Source organism: Tympanuchus pallidicinctus, unplaced genomic scaffold (assembly GCF_026119805.1).
Source record: "Tympanuchus pallidicinctus isolate F22 unplaced genomic scaffold, pur_lepc_1.0 scaffold16, whole genome shotgun sequence".
Classification (NCBI taxonomy): Eukaryota; Metazoa; Chordata; class Aves; order Galliformes; family Phasianidae; genus Tympanuchus; species Tympanuchus pallidicinctus.
Genome location: NW_026294679.1, coordinates 14,494,758 through 14,510,829, shown reverse-complemented (window position 1 = coordinate 14,510,829; position 16,072 = coordinate 14,494,758). Strand labels below are relative to the sequence as shown.

General features: G+C 35.6%; 1 protein-coding gene across 7 annotated transcripts in view; it reads left to right on the top strand.

The window, feature by feature from the left end:
- The window catches only part of CPEB3 (cytoplasmic polyadenylation element binding protein 3), an 87,557-nt gene extending 73,157 nt beyond the window's left edge, over window positions 1–14,400 (top strand). For all 7 annotated transcript variants that reach the window (XM_052677905.1, XM_052677904.1, XM_052677906.1 and 4 more), the window contains 4 exons: window positions 2,570–2,688; window positions 3,968–4,082; window positions 6,352–6,533; window positions 9,378–14,400. In XM_052677905.1, coding sequence (XP_052533865.1) covers window positions 2,570–2,688; window positions 3,968–4,082; window positions 6,352–6,533; window positions 9,378–9,605 — 644 coding nt within the window. In that variant the 3' untranslated portion in view covers window positions 9,606–14,400. The remainder of the gene's footprint in view (window positions 1–2,569; window positions 2,689–3,967; window positions 4,083–6,351; window positions 6,534–9,377) is intronic.
- Window positions 14,401–16,072: the final 1,672 nt, after the last annotated feature.

Here is a 16,072-nt window from a genome sequence, read left to right as displayed (position 1 = left end):
AATCTGAGTTCAGAGTGCATCTTCTGCCATGAAGTTCACTTCAGATGTTCCCTTCATCCAGGGAAGCAGGCACACACCTGTATGAACAAGCAGATGCAGGCAGTGGCACTGTGGAGGCTCGGCCATCAGTATTAGCAATCACTGCGCATTTCTTGAAAGTGAGAAAAAATATTTCCAATTGTGGCAGGTGTCTTTCTTGCCCATATTAGTTACTTTTAATTTCTCTGCAATCTCTGTTAATCCTGACTATGCAAAGTCCTTAAATAACAGGAACAGATGTGCAGTCACCAAATTCTTAAGTAATGCTGGACACTCTGCATATGTACTTTGCCAGTCCAGCCTGCTTGCTTCTCTAGATCAACAAGGCATTGCTGCTGTAATCTCCTTACCTGACTGACTTCAGAGAGCCTACGGGGACTCCTTAGCAGGCAGGCCAACGTGTTCCAGTCACAGAAGTCCAGAATCACGAGTTGTTAGCTTACTAAAGTTCACAGCTGCTGTTGGTCTCAGGTTAGAAAACAGAATTAGTACTAATTTTTACTACCCTTGTAATCAAGCAGCCAAAATTAGGTTAATTTTATCTAACTTGAGATTTTTATGATCATGCAATTCAGTATATCCAAAAAAATGCCTGTCAGTTCCATCTACTACTGGTGTAACTTTTTACTATGACCCAAAAAACCTTGGAAAAGTTCCATAGGAGAAAGAAGCATTTCAAGCAGTTTTCCATGTTTTTGCTAAGTGATTGAGCCAAAAAACACATTATCCAATTTTGATTTTGACTACACGCTAAAGAAACTTTGGAAATGTTGCTGGTTTAAGATTATAAAAGTCTGAAATAGACGAAGTTCTGGTGCTAATGCTTTTTTTTAATGCCTTTGAAAACAACCAGTCATACGGAAGTCACACGGAACTGGAGATGACAGGGAAAGAGGTGATTTGGCAGATAATACTCTACAGAGGAAAATCCTTTGGCAGTGTCCTATTCATTTTTCTTTTCTAATAAATCAGAGTTGTGCAATATCTATTTAAACAGACAACACCAAATAATATTCACTCAAAACTGCAAAGGTAGGGTAAGTTACAACTATTTTTATAGCAAACAGGCTGTGTAAAGCTATACCAGAAGTTGTCATAATGTAAACAGTGAGTACCATTGGGTGGCTGCTTAGTTGAGTCTTAGGCAGATAAAGTCTTGGAGTCCTTCCTTAAACTCCAGCTGCTTCTAATTGCTGCAGGCTTTTTGAAAAGAGGTAGCCTGTAAGATATGCAGCTGCCAAATTAGAAAGGTCAAAGCCAACATGTTCATATTCAGTGACAAAAACAATTTGTGCTGATTATGGAGCAAAAGAGCATGCATGATAGAAAGCCCTTTCCAGTGTGGCAGCTGTGTTCAGCCTGGCGGCCGATCTTTAAATGGCTCTGCTGCTGCAGCTCTGCTGTGTTGGTTCGCTTCTGATGTGGCACAACATGATTGCTTGGGTCAGATCTTTAAAACTGAAGAAAGCTTTATTGATAGCTGCATTCACAAGAGCACGGAATGCCACGTACACTTAGTTTCACTGTCTAATTTTAAGTCCTAAAATTTGGAGTCACTTGGGAGTAATTTTTGTTGGACTTTCTTCTTCCTTTTGAACTGTTGTATTCAAATATAAATAACAGCAAGTCTTTTGACTCATAAAATGCAACAAACTGGCTTGTTGCTTTCAGGTAAGCATTTTTTTCTTCTTTTTTTCTTTTTTTTTCAGATGAAGTATGTACACATAGAAACACTTAAACCCTTGCAGAGTTTAAATGAGCAGCTATTTAAAGATTTACTTTGTACTTTGTGAAGTTTGTCTCATTTCCTGATGTACTCTGCTGAAGTTAACTTTTGACTTCAGAGTGTCACAGTGTCTTATTAACAGCATGTTTGTGGTTGGTAAGGTAAAGCAGTGATCTCTCCTTGGGTGATAACCTTCCTTTGGAATGACTGTGTTTTTGAATGTTCTCAGAGTTTCATAACTTCAGAGTTTTAAAATGCTTACCAAAAATGTAGAAATTTGTTCCAGGTGATTTTGCTTAGAAATAATTTGTACTTACAAAGCAAACATGTAGTATAACCATAATTTATATTTTTATGGTGTTAACATCTCAGTCCCAAAATGGCTATTTATCTGTTTATGGTTTTTCTTTTTTCTAATATTCATTCTTTGTATATAATAACCAGAAATTCCATACTCCCACTGTGAGATCATAAGAACTTACACCAGCATGTATCCACTGGCTGGATTAAGGATAAGAACCCCTTAGTTACCAGCCTATATTCTCTCTTAAATTGTTAAATAAAGAAATAGACATTGTCATATCCTGCAAGTGTTCTTTTTTCTATTCTGAAATCAATACTGCATGAGTGTATGATATATTAGGTGAATTTAAATTCATGACAATAAACTAAGAACTTTGAGTTACGTGTAATTTTTATATTTTATTCTTTTGGTGGGTTGCTTTCTTTATTATTAAAAAAAAGAAAAAAAGTGTTTTATAAATTAACCCGTTCTTTTTTTCTTCCACTTTTATCCTTTCCAAGGTTATGCCTTCCTGCTGTTCCAGGAAGAAAGCTCTGTACAAGCTCTGATAGATGCCTGTCTGGAAGAAGATGGGAAACTTTACCTGTGTGTATCAAGTCCCACCATCAAGGATAAACCAGTAAGTAGCTTATGCCATGACACCTCTGCTGGCCGTTAACCCATTTGCTGTTACTCTTTTCAGCTAAATAAATAAATAACTACTTACTACTAATTGACTTGTCCATTTCCTGCTGCTGCCCTTGGTGTTGCATTGAATTGACTTTCTGTATCAGCGTAACGCAGTTTTAACATTTGCTTCTTTCTGTTAAATGCCACATTCAATTAACTTTTATATTTGGTACTTCTGGTGTCTCACAGGAGTATGCACCCTTTTACAATGTTAGTTATAAAACAATTAGATTCAGCATTTTCACCCCACATTATTGGAAAGAAAGCTTTATGCAATGAAATGAAAAACTTAACTATCTCCTCTTCTTTCCCTCCATCAAATACCAGGTAATTTCAAACATCCCCCTGTAACCCATTATTTTTAATTATTGTTTGTCCTGAATGCAATTACCAAGACATTTATAACTTAGGTACATCCAATTTGCCATATATAAACTGAAGGGTAAACACAAGTAAAGCAGAAAGCTATGGTAGAACATACAGTACCTTGTTTCTATTGCTAACATCTCTAATACTCTTCAAAGCTACTCTTTTTCATGGCTATGGATACATACAGATTAAATGGAAACCACAAATAAATTCAATTAGATAAAAATATGTTGACTTCTTAAAATGGTATTGAAAAGCTTACACAGATAAATGAACGATCTAATATTACAGCACAGTCAGTGTGTGCATGTACTAACAGCGACAAGCGGATATGAGCAGCTTTATGTCCAAATGACTTGAGAGCAGTTTCTCTCTACATAGTTTGAAAATTTCTTCTCAGCTGCTTAACAGAAGTGAGCAACTGCACTGTCAAAATAAACTCTTTTTGTATTTCAAGCACAGAAATTTATCTCTTTCCATTCATCAGTGCTTAAAAATGTGTGGTTTCTTGAATGTGGAGTCCAAACTCCATCGGTAATTATGCGCAGGTGATAAAATGTTCTGGAAGTCCTTTCTCAGATTGCTTGTTATAAATGGCAGCTGGGGGCAGGGAACTAATGAGGTAGGAGTTTGCTGTGATGAAAAATTTAACTCAAGCCTGGCCTCTAGAGGTGAAAAATTAATTGTCCTCCTCCTGTCAAACACTTAGATAAGCTACGTTCTTGGCATTTTGGTGCACACACCACTGATTCACTGCTTTTACTAAATTGTATTGTTGATTAGAGCATGATTTAGTAACTTTTTCTTTATTTTAAGTTGTCAAGTCCTTTACTAACTATAAACTCTAATTCCCTGTACAGGTGCAAATTCGCCCTTGGAACCTAAGTGACAGTGACTTTGTGATGGATGGGTCTCAGCCTTTGGACCCAAGAAAGACTATTTTTGTTGGAGGAGTTCCACGGCCCCTCCGAGCTGGTGAGTAAGAGGAAAATGCTGTGCATGTAATAGAGTTTTCAGATTAAGCAGAACACATTAAAAGTAGAAAAGATGTACAGTATGTGTAAAAGAAATAGAATAGAATACAGAAAACATATCCTGTATTTTCTCAAGATCACAGCTCACTTTCTAAGTCAGTTAATTTCTTTTTGTCTACGAAATACAAAACCTGAATTTTTATCTTCTAAATAGGTTACTGATTTGGATAATAAATAGAAACAGTTTTCTTCAAATTTGCATCACATACAGAAACTGGCTGATTTTCTGTATATATCCACCATCTCAATCCTAACCCTGATTTGCTTGCTGAGATGTGGGCAAATTTCCCTGCCCTTTGGCTAGAATACAAACTTCTCCAAGCTCCTTTCCAACTCTTTAATTTCTCCCTCTTTCTGACCCCTAACTCTGACTTTCCTGTGGAGCTATAGGTAAGGCCTCAGCTTGTGTTCAGAAGAGAGATTTCTCCCTGTCCATTTCTCTTGTAGCCCTACTCTGTACTGAAGGCTACTTTCAGACCCACTCCTAGCCCCCCGTGACTGTAACTCCTTGCTTTCTCTTTCTTCCAAGCCCAATCTTATCCATAATTCTGAGAAGCTGTATGCAGATCCTCAGTCATTACTCTCAGAAAGATTTCTTTCTCCTAGCCCAGGTTTCTTGCCAGCTTCCATTTTCCTCACCATCTTAAAATAAGGTGTAATTGTAAGAGAGGATAATTATGTAACTGATAACAATTAAACATCACCTCACTTCTAATTATAGCACTTCACAGAACTGTATGTCATTTGGCCTTTCATAGATTGTTTATGCATTACATTTAAAAACAGGTAGTTATGTTCCAAAGCAGACAGTGAGTTTCCAGCTCTTGTCTGCAACTTTCAAGGTCTCATTCAGACATTTTATGTAAGATGTCTGAACACTGTGTGGTTTCTTCCTCCTGGAATCATATATATTCCTTGTCTATTGGCAAGAGTAACTTGCTGAAATTATTTAAAATGCTTTTAAAAGCTCTTGTTTATTCCAGGCTGTTACTTTCTGAGATCATTACCTAAATAATGGTTACAAATTGAAGGAAAGCAAAAGAATATTTTAGTCTGTATGTCCTGGAGGTAGTTTCCCCTTACTGTTTGGAGTATGAATTTGATCTAGTTTGGTGAAATGGCTTGGATGTTTGTTTGCTTGTTGCAAATGGACAAATTAGCATTTGGTCTTTCCATAATGTGACACATGTTTACACAAATGCACATTTAAATAATTAAACATATTCAGTTTTATAATTAGCTCTATTCTATATGTAGTTAACAACTTCTGTGAGAATTTCAATAGTTTAAATATAATAATCTTTTCCCTTCATCTCAGATTTCTGAATTTTAGCTTCTACCAAAGGGTTTTCACATGTTGGAATTAAAAAAAAAAAAAATCATTGACTTGGCAGGTCCCAATGCCTTGCTTTGAGCTTTTGTCCTTCATCCATCAAATTTGTTTTACTATCAGCTTATAGAGAGAGAATGTCTCAGCAACTGTACGTCTTCACACACTTTACATGCCTCTGCTCCATTTCCTTCAACTCTTTATCTTCCCCTTCTTTCTGTATGTTTCCTTAGCCATTCACTCACACTGTCTTCTGAGTGAATGTTTATAACTTTCTTTTGAGTTGTTTATGCCAGGAAAAACAGCAAACCATTTTAAAAGACCCAAAATCAAGTTAATATTTTAGAAATATAACTAATTAAAATTCACCCTAAATGTTGGCATGTGTTAAATATAACTTCTGGTGTTTCACCAAATTTTGTTTTGTACATGAGATACTTTCTTAATGTCTTTTCAAACTCCTAACATGTAGGCTAAAAGAGCAGATTCTAAATAAAGGAGTATATTTGAGTGACCTTATATTTAAACTACCGTTAGCAAGCCTTGCTGGTGCTGGGATAAACCCTGAGTGCTTAATCTCAAACATCACAGTTTCAATTTGCTATATGATAAATTCCAGAAAAGTTGATCTGATCCCTGCTCTCACAAGGTGCATTCTTTCTACAGTTCAACCACTGCAAGTTTCATTTCTAGTCTTTTTCTTTATGTTTTACTGTAATTTACAGAGTTGTTTCAAGCTGCTTAAAACTAATGTGTAGGTTTGCAGTTTTAGACTTTGGACACAGTGGTACTAAGGCAAATACCACTACTTTTTAACCCAGCAAACCAAACTAAACTGTTATTTATGTTGAATCCATATTTTTTAATTGCCTTCTTGCAGTTGAATTGGCAATGATTATGGACCGTTTATACGGAGGTGTCTGCTATGCTGGCATTGATACAGACCCAGAGTTGAAGTACCCAAAAGGTGCTGGCAGAGTGGCTTTCTCTAATCAGCAGAGCTACATTGCTGCTATCAGTGCTCGCTTTGTCCAGCTCCAACACAATGACATTGATAAACGGGTAAGTAAAGTGGTACGAAATGATTGTTACTAAGAAAACTGTACAGAGATTAAAAACATCCTTATCCTAATGCTGTGTTAGAAAACGGTAACTTTTGTTCTTTGGTGGATAATTTTTAATTATTTAGACTATAGTGGAAAAAGTAGACTTTTAAAATTGTTACTTGAGATTTTTAACACTGAAATCAGAAAATAGTTGATGGCAAACTCAGTTTAGTCTCAGCTTTTTTGTTTTGAATTCTAAAGATCAAGCACTGTAGAATGAACCCACCTCCTTTTGAGTTCAGATGTTTGCTTGTTATGCATCAAGAGATTTTATTTCTGGTCTGTCCATGTGGCTTCTGGCTACTTGTATCACTTATGGTGATTCTGCAGTTAGGCAACCTTTTCTCTCCACAATGAATGTCTAGCCTTAAAATTCCCCAAATGCAGGTATTATTGTAGAAAATAGTAGACAATGATGGCCTCAAAATATTGGGTATTATTTAACCAAAAAGAGATGCCAAAAAAATGCTTGATGAGTAAATGGGAGGGGAAAAAAATGAGGTGTTTGCTGCCTTTTATTTTTTTCTTAGTCTATGTGCTCTAAGGGTTTTCCAAGTAGAGGATGAAATGAATGTCTTTACTAAATTCTGAGTTGAAGACATTAAATGAAAAAATTACTTAATTTCCAAGTCATATATCTTCAGACTTTCTATTTTCACCTCTTGATTACGTGTACAAATAGCACCCAAGCTTTTGAGGACTTAGCATTTAAAATTATTCAAAAGAACACGTACCATGCAGTATGTATAACTGCATATATATGTATGTATGTATACATACCATGCTGGTATGTATAACAAGAGGGATGGCTGTTTTTCTACCTAATCTATTATGAATTGTTTATTAAGAGTCAGCTTGATGGGTACTGAGCATGTCCACTATATGCTGTATGTAGTTAAAAACACACCTACAGAGCACAGTCCAAACTGGTTTTAGTTTCTCTTTAAAAATCTGGACTAATTTTTTGTTCTTGTCAGATTAGATGAGGTCATAGTTGCATCTCCTCAAACTAGTTTTGTGATGCTGGTGTGTGTTGTGATTTTATCTAAGATGAGGCTGTTCCTTAGTCTTTTTTGTGCACTGAATTCATACAGTTTCTACTGGGAGTCTAACAAAATGAATTTAGGAGGATTAAATCTTTTGAGGGTTATGTATCACTTGTGCTTGAAAACCTGTTTTCTTCCTGAGCTTTAAGACACATCCACAAATGATGCTAGTTGGTAGTTGTTTTCAACAACTAGTACTCATCCCAGATGGGTGATGGAGAATTTAAGCTTACTTCATTATCTTTTATCTGTTTTTAATGTAGGTTTATCCTTGAGTTTAAAGAAGCATGAATTCATTTAATTCTGTCCTCAAATTTTTATCCCCAATAGACTGAAATCTCTGAATTGTACAGTACCCATTCTTAAAACTATTTCACTAGGAAATGTGAGTAGGTGGAGATCTAGAGATATGCTGGACATTGGTCCTGCTTTCTTTCTTCCAATTTCATTTGAGATAATGGCATGGTATCTGATATGCAGATATCTTCAGAGTCATATCAGCAGCACAGTGTAATTAAAAAAGAACAAGCAAAAAAATCTGTTCTATCAGTACCATAAGCCATAAATATTACTTGCCATATAAGCTTTACTTCAAATGAGTAGCATTTATTGACAAATTGAAGTAAAATTCACCATAAATATTTCTGTGCAAATTTCTTGTTTCTCAACTTGCTGTTTTGTTCTCTGTCTAATATTGCAACCATTTAAGAGTAGTTACTGTGATCAAATTTTCTATGCAGCAAACACTTTGTTACAGCAAAATTATTTACTAAGTACACATATCTCATCTTTTTCTAAGTCTTTTTTTAAATGTAGCTAACTGAACTTAAACACTTTATAAATAGCATCACAGAAACATAAGAATTACACATGCACAAACTACGGACTTCTCCAGAAGAAATAAACAGTCAGTAGAAATGTTATTTGAATTTAAATAACATTTAAATTTGCCATTATTCAGAGGAACAGAAACAGGAGAGAACTCGCATGCTGTCAGCTCCTGTAGCAGCGTTATGGCGGTGCCTGGCCACGCACTGAATGCTGCTGTGGTTGGCACAGGTGCTTTATAAGACAACAACAACATCCCTGCCCTTGGATGTTTACAACTGAGACTAGGACAACAGTCCACTGCTCCAGCCTATTTGTAATTGATTGCAAGACCACAGTTACAACAACTTTGAAATCTTACCACATGTCTAGAGCTAAATGCAGAAGTTAGACAGTGATTTTTGCAAGCATAAAGCAGAGTATTTAATGCTAATGCATTTAATTTTGTTTAATGTGAATCATTTCTTCATCTGTTAGCTTGGTCCTGCATTTTTCCAGTTCACAAAAAACAACCAACACCAAAAAAAACCCCAAAAACCTCTGAAGCTCATCAGACTCTCAACTCTGAAGTTTAGAAATACAGGTTTGTTTTTATCAGTCAGTTTCCTTCATACATGCCACTTGCTCTGCCCTCGTAACAGCTGTATTCCCACAGCTGGAAGCTTCCTAGCTGCAAATTCCTCGGTGGCACTATTTTTGCCATACTTTGATTTTAGTACTGTTCTAAGAAATGTTGAATAGCTATCCTTGAGATTTTCCGACAAGTAATCTGGTTGGTATGAAAATCTAACTGCCGAGCCCTTTGGGTTAATCCAGCATCAGTTGGAAACCTTCAACAGAGTCAAAAGAACTAAGATATTGTTCTTCTATTCACACTTAGCAAAACTGCGTAATCGACTTACGGTTCTTTCTGTCTCTTGATGCAGGTGGAAGTGAAGCCATACGTGCTGGATGATCAGATGTGTGATGAATGCCAAGGCACTCGCTGTGGTGGAAAATTTGCTCCGTTCTTTTGTGCCAATGTTACCTGTTTGCAGTATTACTGCGAATACTGCTGGGCAAGCATACACTCTCGTGCTGGGCGAGAGTTCCACAAACCACTGGTAAAGGAGGGAGGTGACCGACCCCGCCACGTGCCGTTCCGCTGGAGCTGAACCCCAGGCCTCCCCCAGCAACAAGTACTGGAGTAGATAAAATCGAGGGAAAAAGAGAGCGCTGCCTCAGGGCTTAGTGTTCTGGAAATTTGTGCATTCGTCCTCGACTTTAATGAAGATATGGGTCTTTTTATTACTATTATTATTATTTACAGTCACATTACTGAACTCAGTGTCCAGTATGAAACAAACCGGCAGAGTGTAACTGTACTGATTTTGCACTTTGATTCACACAAACATCTGCTTGGTACCTTAATTTCCTACACAAGACTTGTCACTAGTGACATTATGTAGACTGCCATTCTCATCAGCCTTCACTGGGTTGATGTGTATGTGATGAAGATTTTTTTATTATAATTATAGTTATTTTTATTTTTAAACTGGAGCATGCACTTATTTTCAGAAATTTAGACTTGCCCCTAGCAGATGACTTACCAAAGGTAATATTCACAAGTAGGTGGCAGATGTAGCAAAAACTTATCAGATATTCAGCAATTGTTAGTTTGGGTCATTTAGCGTAGTAATAACCCTTAAAGAAAATAAGCCTTTAGTTGCTCTCCATTTTTGACTTGTAAGGATGATACCTCATAAGCTGGATCAGACTTTTTTTTTTTCTTTTGTTTTGCTAAGGGTTTTTCTTTCTTTTTTTTTTTTCTTTTTTTTTTCTTTTTTTTTTTTTTTGTTAGGTCTTTTAGTGTTATGTAAATGTATGCTGCAATAGCTTTTGCTGCTATTAAAATGGTATTACTAATACCAGAATACTCTATTCAGGCTAGGGTATCAATTAAAAAATGAATATGTGATTAAAATAGTGATGGCTGCTGAAAGGAGATCAGTATAGCATACAGAAAAGCTTCCAAGGAAGGTCAATATTTTTTGACTGCATGTTTACTTAATCAGGTTGCTGCATGCAATAAATTTTATATATGTCTAATATAAAACCTGCCCACAATGCACAAATTACGAGTCTACTTAGGTGACAAAATATTGAGTAACAAAGAAAAAAAAACTGATTACTGACTGGAGGAAGGCATGCCTCAGTAAATGTAATGCTTCTGAAATTAGGATCAGCCCATTACAGAATGACCTATACTACAACAGATATAAAAACTAGCTGTAGGATATTCATAAAACAAATTTGTGGATGGTAGATGAAGTACTTTGCGGTGCTCTGTTATATATCGTGCAATTTATTTTATATAGTAAGGTGATTATGTCTAGTACTGTGATCAAACTTAACTGTTAAAGCCTCTGTATCCGACATTAACACACTCTTGACAGTTCATAACAGGTACATAAACAGAAATGAGCTCTTACTTACAATCTCTCTCCTAACGCTTGCACCAGTTACGTAGTTGCAGACTTTGTCCAGAAAACCAAAGAGCTCATACTAGCATACATACACTACCAACTAGATAGTCTGTCAACCTAATGAACTAGGCACATTTAAGAAAGTTAGAAAAAGAAGTGGTGCTAAAGAAATGTCTGCATATAAAAGTAACATGAGATGTCTGCTCTGTGGATGTGGCGTTATCTCTCTAATCCCTGGATGTATCCTGTGAAGCTTGAACACAATTAAGACCTGCTAACACAGTGGACATTTTTTTAGCATGAACTATGGGGCTGCAGATAGCATATAAATATAAACACACTTGGTATACTAACGATTGTGAGAATGTGTACACTATTTTTTTCTTTTTTTTTTTCCTTTGTTTTTGCAGTTCTGGGGACAATCTGACTGGATATGACACCGCATAGTAGATGTAAATGTTCTGGGTTTTGTTTGTCGTGATGTCCTCGTTTGTGTCTAATTTAGTAAGCTGTTTTTCCCGGTGTTTAGTTGCGAGTATTGGCTTTGAAAGGAACTTTTCTGTTTTTGAAGAAAAAAAAAGAAAAAATAGTTTTTTACTGGTTTAAAATGCTAATTATAATTATCCCTTTTGAGGTTACTTCTGGGCATTTTTGTGATATTGCTTTTCCCAGCCCAGGTGTCTTTTCTGTTTTTTCATCTGTACAAGACATTTTGTTATGCACTACTTTTTGTATCTAGACAGTTTTCAACAGTCGGCTGATGATTTTTTTTAAAGAAAAAGGCATGCTTTCTGACTGACATGATCTTTTGCAATACCTCAATTTTGAAATATAGGAAAGAAAATGATATTTTCTAAGTAAGTTTATTCAGAAAAATATATATTAATTTAATTCTGCAAGAAAAATGATTTAACAGATGGGTAACTTTATTTTTTTCATGCTTATTTGAGTTTTTTTGAAAATGAAGAAGTTAGAGCTTTATAACTGTAATATTAAAGATCATAGCTAACCTACAGAAATCTACCTAATTATGTGAACGAAGTAAACCCTTTTGAAGAAATACCCCTCTTTCATGTACAAACATACCCCCAGAGAGTGTGAGAGAGAGAGAAAGAGAGAAAGAGTGAGAGAAAGAGAGAAGCTGGAAGATGTACAATACAGCGTAACGTTGGGTTAAAACTAAAAAACAAAATTATCGTGAAAAACAGCTGTAAACAAACTCCATTTGGTGCTGAAAGTTGTGAATAGAAGGTGGAAAAAATGTTTTCCCTTAATTTGTATATTTATAATCAAGTGTGATTATGCACGACTGACCAGAATTGTGAGAGTTCTTCTGTTTGTATTTTTTTAAAGAGAACTTTTTTTAGTTTATTAAATTATAACATGCTCCCTTTTGTTTTGTAAATGAATGTGCCCCTGAGTTGTTAATATGTTATTATTAAAAGAGGGTCCTTCAAAAAAAAAAAGTTATTTTTTAAAATACGGAGTTCTGAACTGCAACTTGACTAAGAAGCCCCTGGGTACAACAGGTCCTATTGTGGCCTTTTCTGATGTGAGACTTGAACTAGTTGATTTTTTGAAGGCTAACCTAACCTCGACTATTTGTTGTTATGTGCAATACTGTTTGTACTGTTTGTATAAAAAAAAAAAAAAGAAAAATGAAAAGAAAAAAGGCATAAATCTTTATTGCAGATTTATTTTCATTGCAGACTTTAGACATTGTGATTCACTAAAATCATTTTTCTACTGTCAAATATGTACCTTTTCTTCATGCTGGTATTTTTTCAATAGTAATGTAGCCTTTGTACTGAGACAAATTTTCATTGTTATTTTTAGAAAGATTTTTTGCTAAGAAAAAAATTAAACATATTTACATATTTTTCATTTTTATTTCGTATTTTCTTTAAGGAGTGCTTTCTCAACCATTAATATAGTTGTTTCTGGGAGAGACTTTCATATCTGGTCAATGTCATTAATATTATTTTGTATTTTTACTTGGAATAAATTAATTTTATGATGCTAATTCTTTAAAAGTTTATTTTTTTCATTTTCAGTTATTTTTGAAGCTAAAATCTTTGTAATATTGTTACTAAAGTGTCTAGTTTTTTGAAATGCAAAGCTTTATGTATTAACTTGCTGATGTGGTTTACAATAGTGTGGCAATGATGAAACGGTTGGTTATGTAAAGCGATTGGAAAATTGTAACAAAGAATTGGGCAATAAAATGACAGAATGAAGCAGAAAAAATGTGATATTTTGAAAAGCCTTTTCCTTTATCAAAATGATTTAGGGAGATAATAGGGATGTCACAGTACCAGTTCGCTGTCTAGATTTATACACCACCAGTGTTGATTCAATCCGACTGCCGTTACAGTTAACTAAATCTATTGAAATGATGGGTTTTTGACCCTGCCCATTCAGCATAATGCTCCATTACTTTTCTTGTCATTAACTTTTCAAAACTCTTTCGATAGCCTTAGGCCGAATCTCCTAAAATATATATCCTTCATTGTATTTTTGCCACCCTGTTATTTATTTATTTATGAACTAAAATGACCCTTTCCTGCACAACTTCCTTCTTGCATACATTTATCAGTGGCAGCATGGAGCAGACCGTAGGTACCCACATCATTTTCTAATGAAGTTACCACACAGTGTTGGTAGCTGCCTAGTTAATGCAGAATAACGTACGCCCATTTCCTGGTAGCAATGCAGTAACCCATATTGCCACCATGTCTGAACATTAGTTCAGCTTCTTTGTCTTTCTCTGTTCTTCTCTGACTCTCCTGTGTATTCGTCCTTTTTTTTCTTTCGTATTGGCAATACCAAATGCCACATCAAAACACCCGTCACTTCACCTCCATTTACATCACCTTTGTTTTCCTATGCAGCCAGGAGAAACCCCTTCCCGATGCCAGTGACTGTTCTGTCACCTAAACCAATCCAGACTGAAACTGGTGTTGCGTAAACAGGGCATACAGTGACATTCTCTGGACAAAACAACTACTTCAACGAGTTATTGATGGCCTTTTAGACTAACTTACGCCAGTGTTAGAGTGGCTCATCCATAACTTGTGGAAAGAAGCTGTCCGGAGTCGGTCTATTCATGTATCCTCTGTGTGTTCAGTTCTGTAAGTAATGTATAGACTAGATCAAATAGTGAAGTAAAATTTAGACTCAAATTAGGTACTACTGGTTGGAATGTACGCAAATTGAAAACAAAGGAGATTAAGGAATGAAGAGGGAATAAATAATTCCTGCTAAGTGGTACAAAGTTTATGCTTATACTTCTGCCTACATGCTTGTATTTTATAGCCTGCTAGCAAGGCATGGGCTAAAACAAATTGTATTGCAAATATGCAGTTAGCAAATAACTTTGCTGATTTCACTGTTAGAGTAGTTTTAAAAAAAAAAAAAAAGAAAAAAAAAAAGAATGGCGCTTAACTGGGAAAAGCTCCCATGTTAATATTTCAGTATTGTGACATCTCTACTTGCAAGGTATGAGTGAAAGATTAGTCACAGATATGTAGAAATGTCTCTTTCGTTTAATCTGGCTTGTATGTAGTTGCTTTTACGCTAGTTTGTATGATGTCAGCTAAACCCTTTTTCTTTCCCTTCCTTTCCTTTTATCTCTCTTTTTCTTTTTTAAACAAACTTCTTATCTCTGCTGCTATAGTGTTCAGTCATACCACAGAGTATTTTATATTCATGTTAGTGACACTACTGTCTGTACCCCAAATGGGTAGCTGGTCAGAAATCACATTGCTCACATAATTCTGGTACACTCAAATATAAATGAGAAAAAGTTTAGCAGTAAGTAAAAAACGAGGGTGCTAATAAGAGGTCATTTTGTTTAATTCCTTTTATTATTTTTTTTTCCTGGATGTAGTTCTGTTGGGGTATAAAGTATTAGATATTTGTACTTTTACTGTCAAAGTAATGGACATAACTTTTAGCGCATTCACAGCTAAGATCTCTGTACTTGTTTTTCAACTAATTTTAAATGTACTGTATCTTTTATTACATGTTCTCTTAGATTGTTTTGCTAGTAATTCTAACAAGGCTTCTTCCTTTCTGGCTTGGACTAATGCTTGTATGGAACTGCAGTACTGTGACTAAACATGGAGCTTAATGCTGCTATTGCTTACAACTGCTTAAACTTTGTAGTTTGGACTTTATTTTTTTCTGTAATAACTTATTAAATATAGTTGTATGAAGTACTGACACTTGTCATCCTTTGCACACGCTAAGGAAATTTTGGGGTATGTATTATGGGAATGCAAACAAGCTACAAAAAAACCCAAACACCAAATCCTCTACCTATTGTACAACTTTATACCAGATAAGGCTCAGCGCATACACACAGTACTCACTTCCCACATACACTTACACATGCACACTTCCCAATTACTTTGTGACTACATGGTCCACTTACAACAGTATTGAGTGCCTTTTCAATTACCTTTTCTGAATTTAACGGTTGCTACCTACCTTACATAGTGCTTTCTCACTGGCAGTTTAATGATGGCTGCAAGCTAAATGTTGGACCGATTGATTAAAAAAAACTGAGAAAGAAGCACTACAATATTAGTTGCTAATGGTTTCTATGCTAAGAATAGGAGACAATCGACTCAGCAACATGGCTGTTTGGAACAACACAGAATGCTTCCATGAAAAAACTGTGACTTCTGCTATGTTGGGGTCAGAGGAGACATCACATGAATTATGCGTGTTTTATATCACTACTTTTTTCGTGTCTGCACAAAAACAGCTCAACAACCCTGCTGGAACGATCTGCAGTAGAAATTATAAACTGACTCCAATGCTATAAATTAAGTGCCTATTTGGAAAGTATATGAGAAGCTTATGAGGCTGTGTTCGCCAAACAAGTGTTGTGCACACTCCCTTAGCGTGCAGAGCCTTCCGACTTTGCATTATGTTGTTTTATCCTAACATTACCACGCACAGTAACTTACATACATGAAAGCAGAAAGCTCGGATGCTAGAGAGCAAATAATGTTCAGGCACTGACTTGTTTTGAAACAGGTAGTGAATGAGTACAGCTCTAAGGAGAACAGTCTGCCGACTGCTCTTCCAAAACTGTTTTTAGAAGGCAGCGATCTGTAATAGGAATTCTAGTAAATAACTGTATGAAA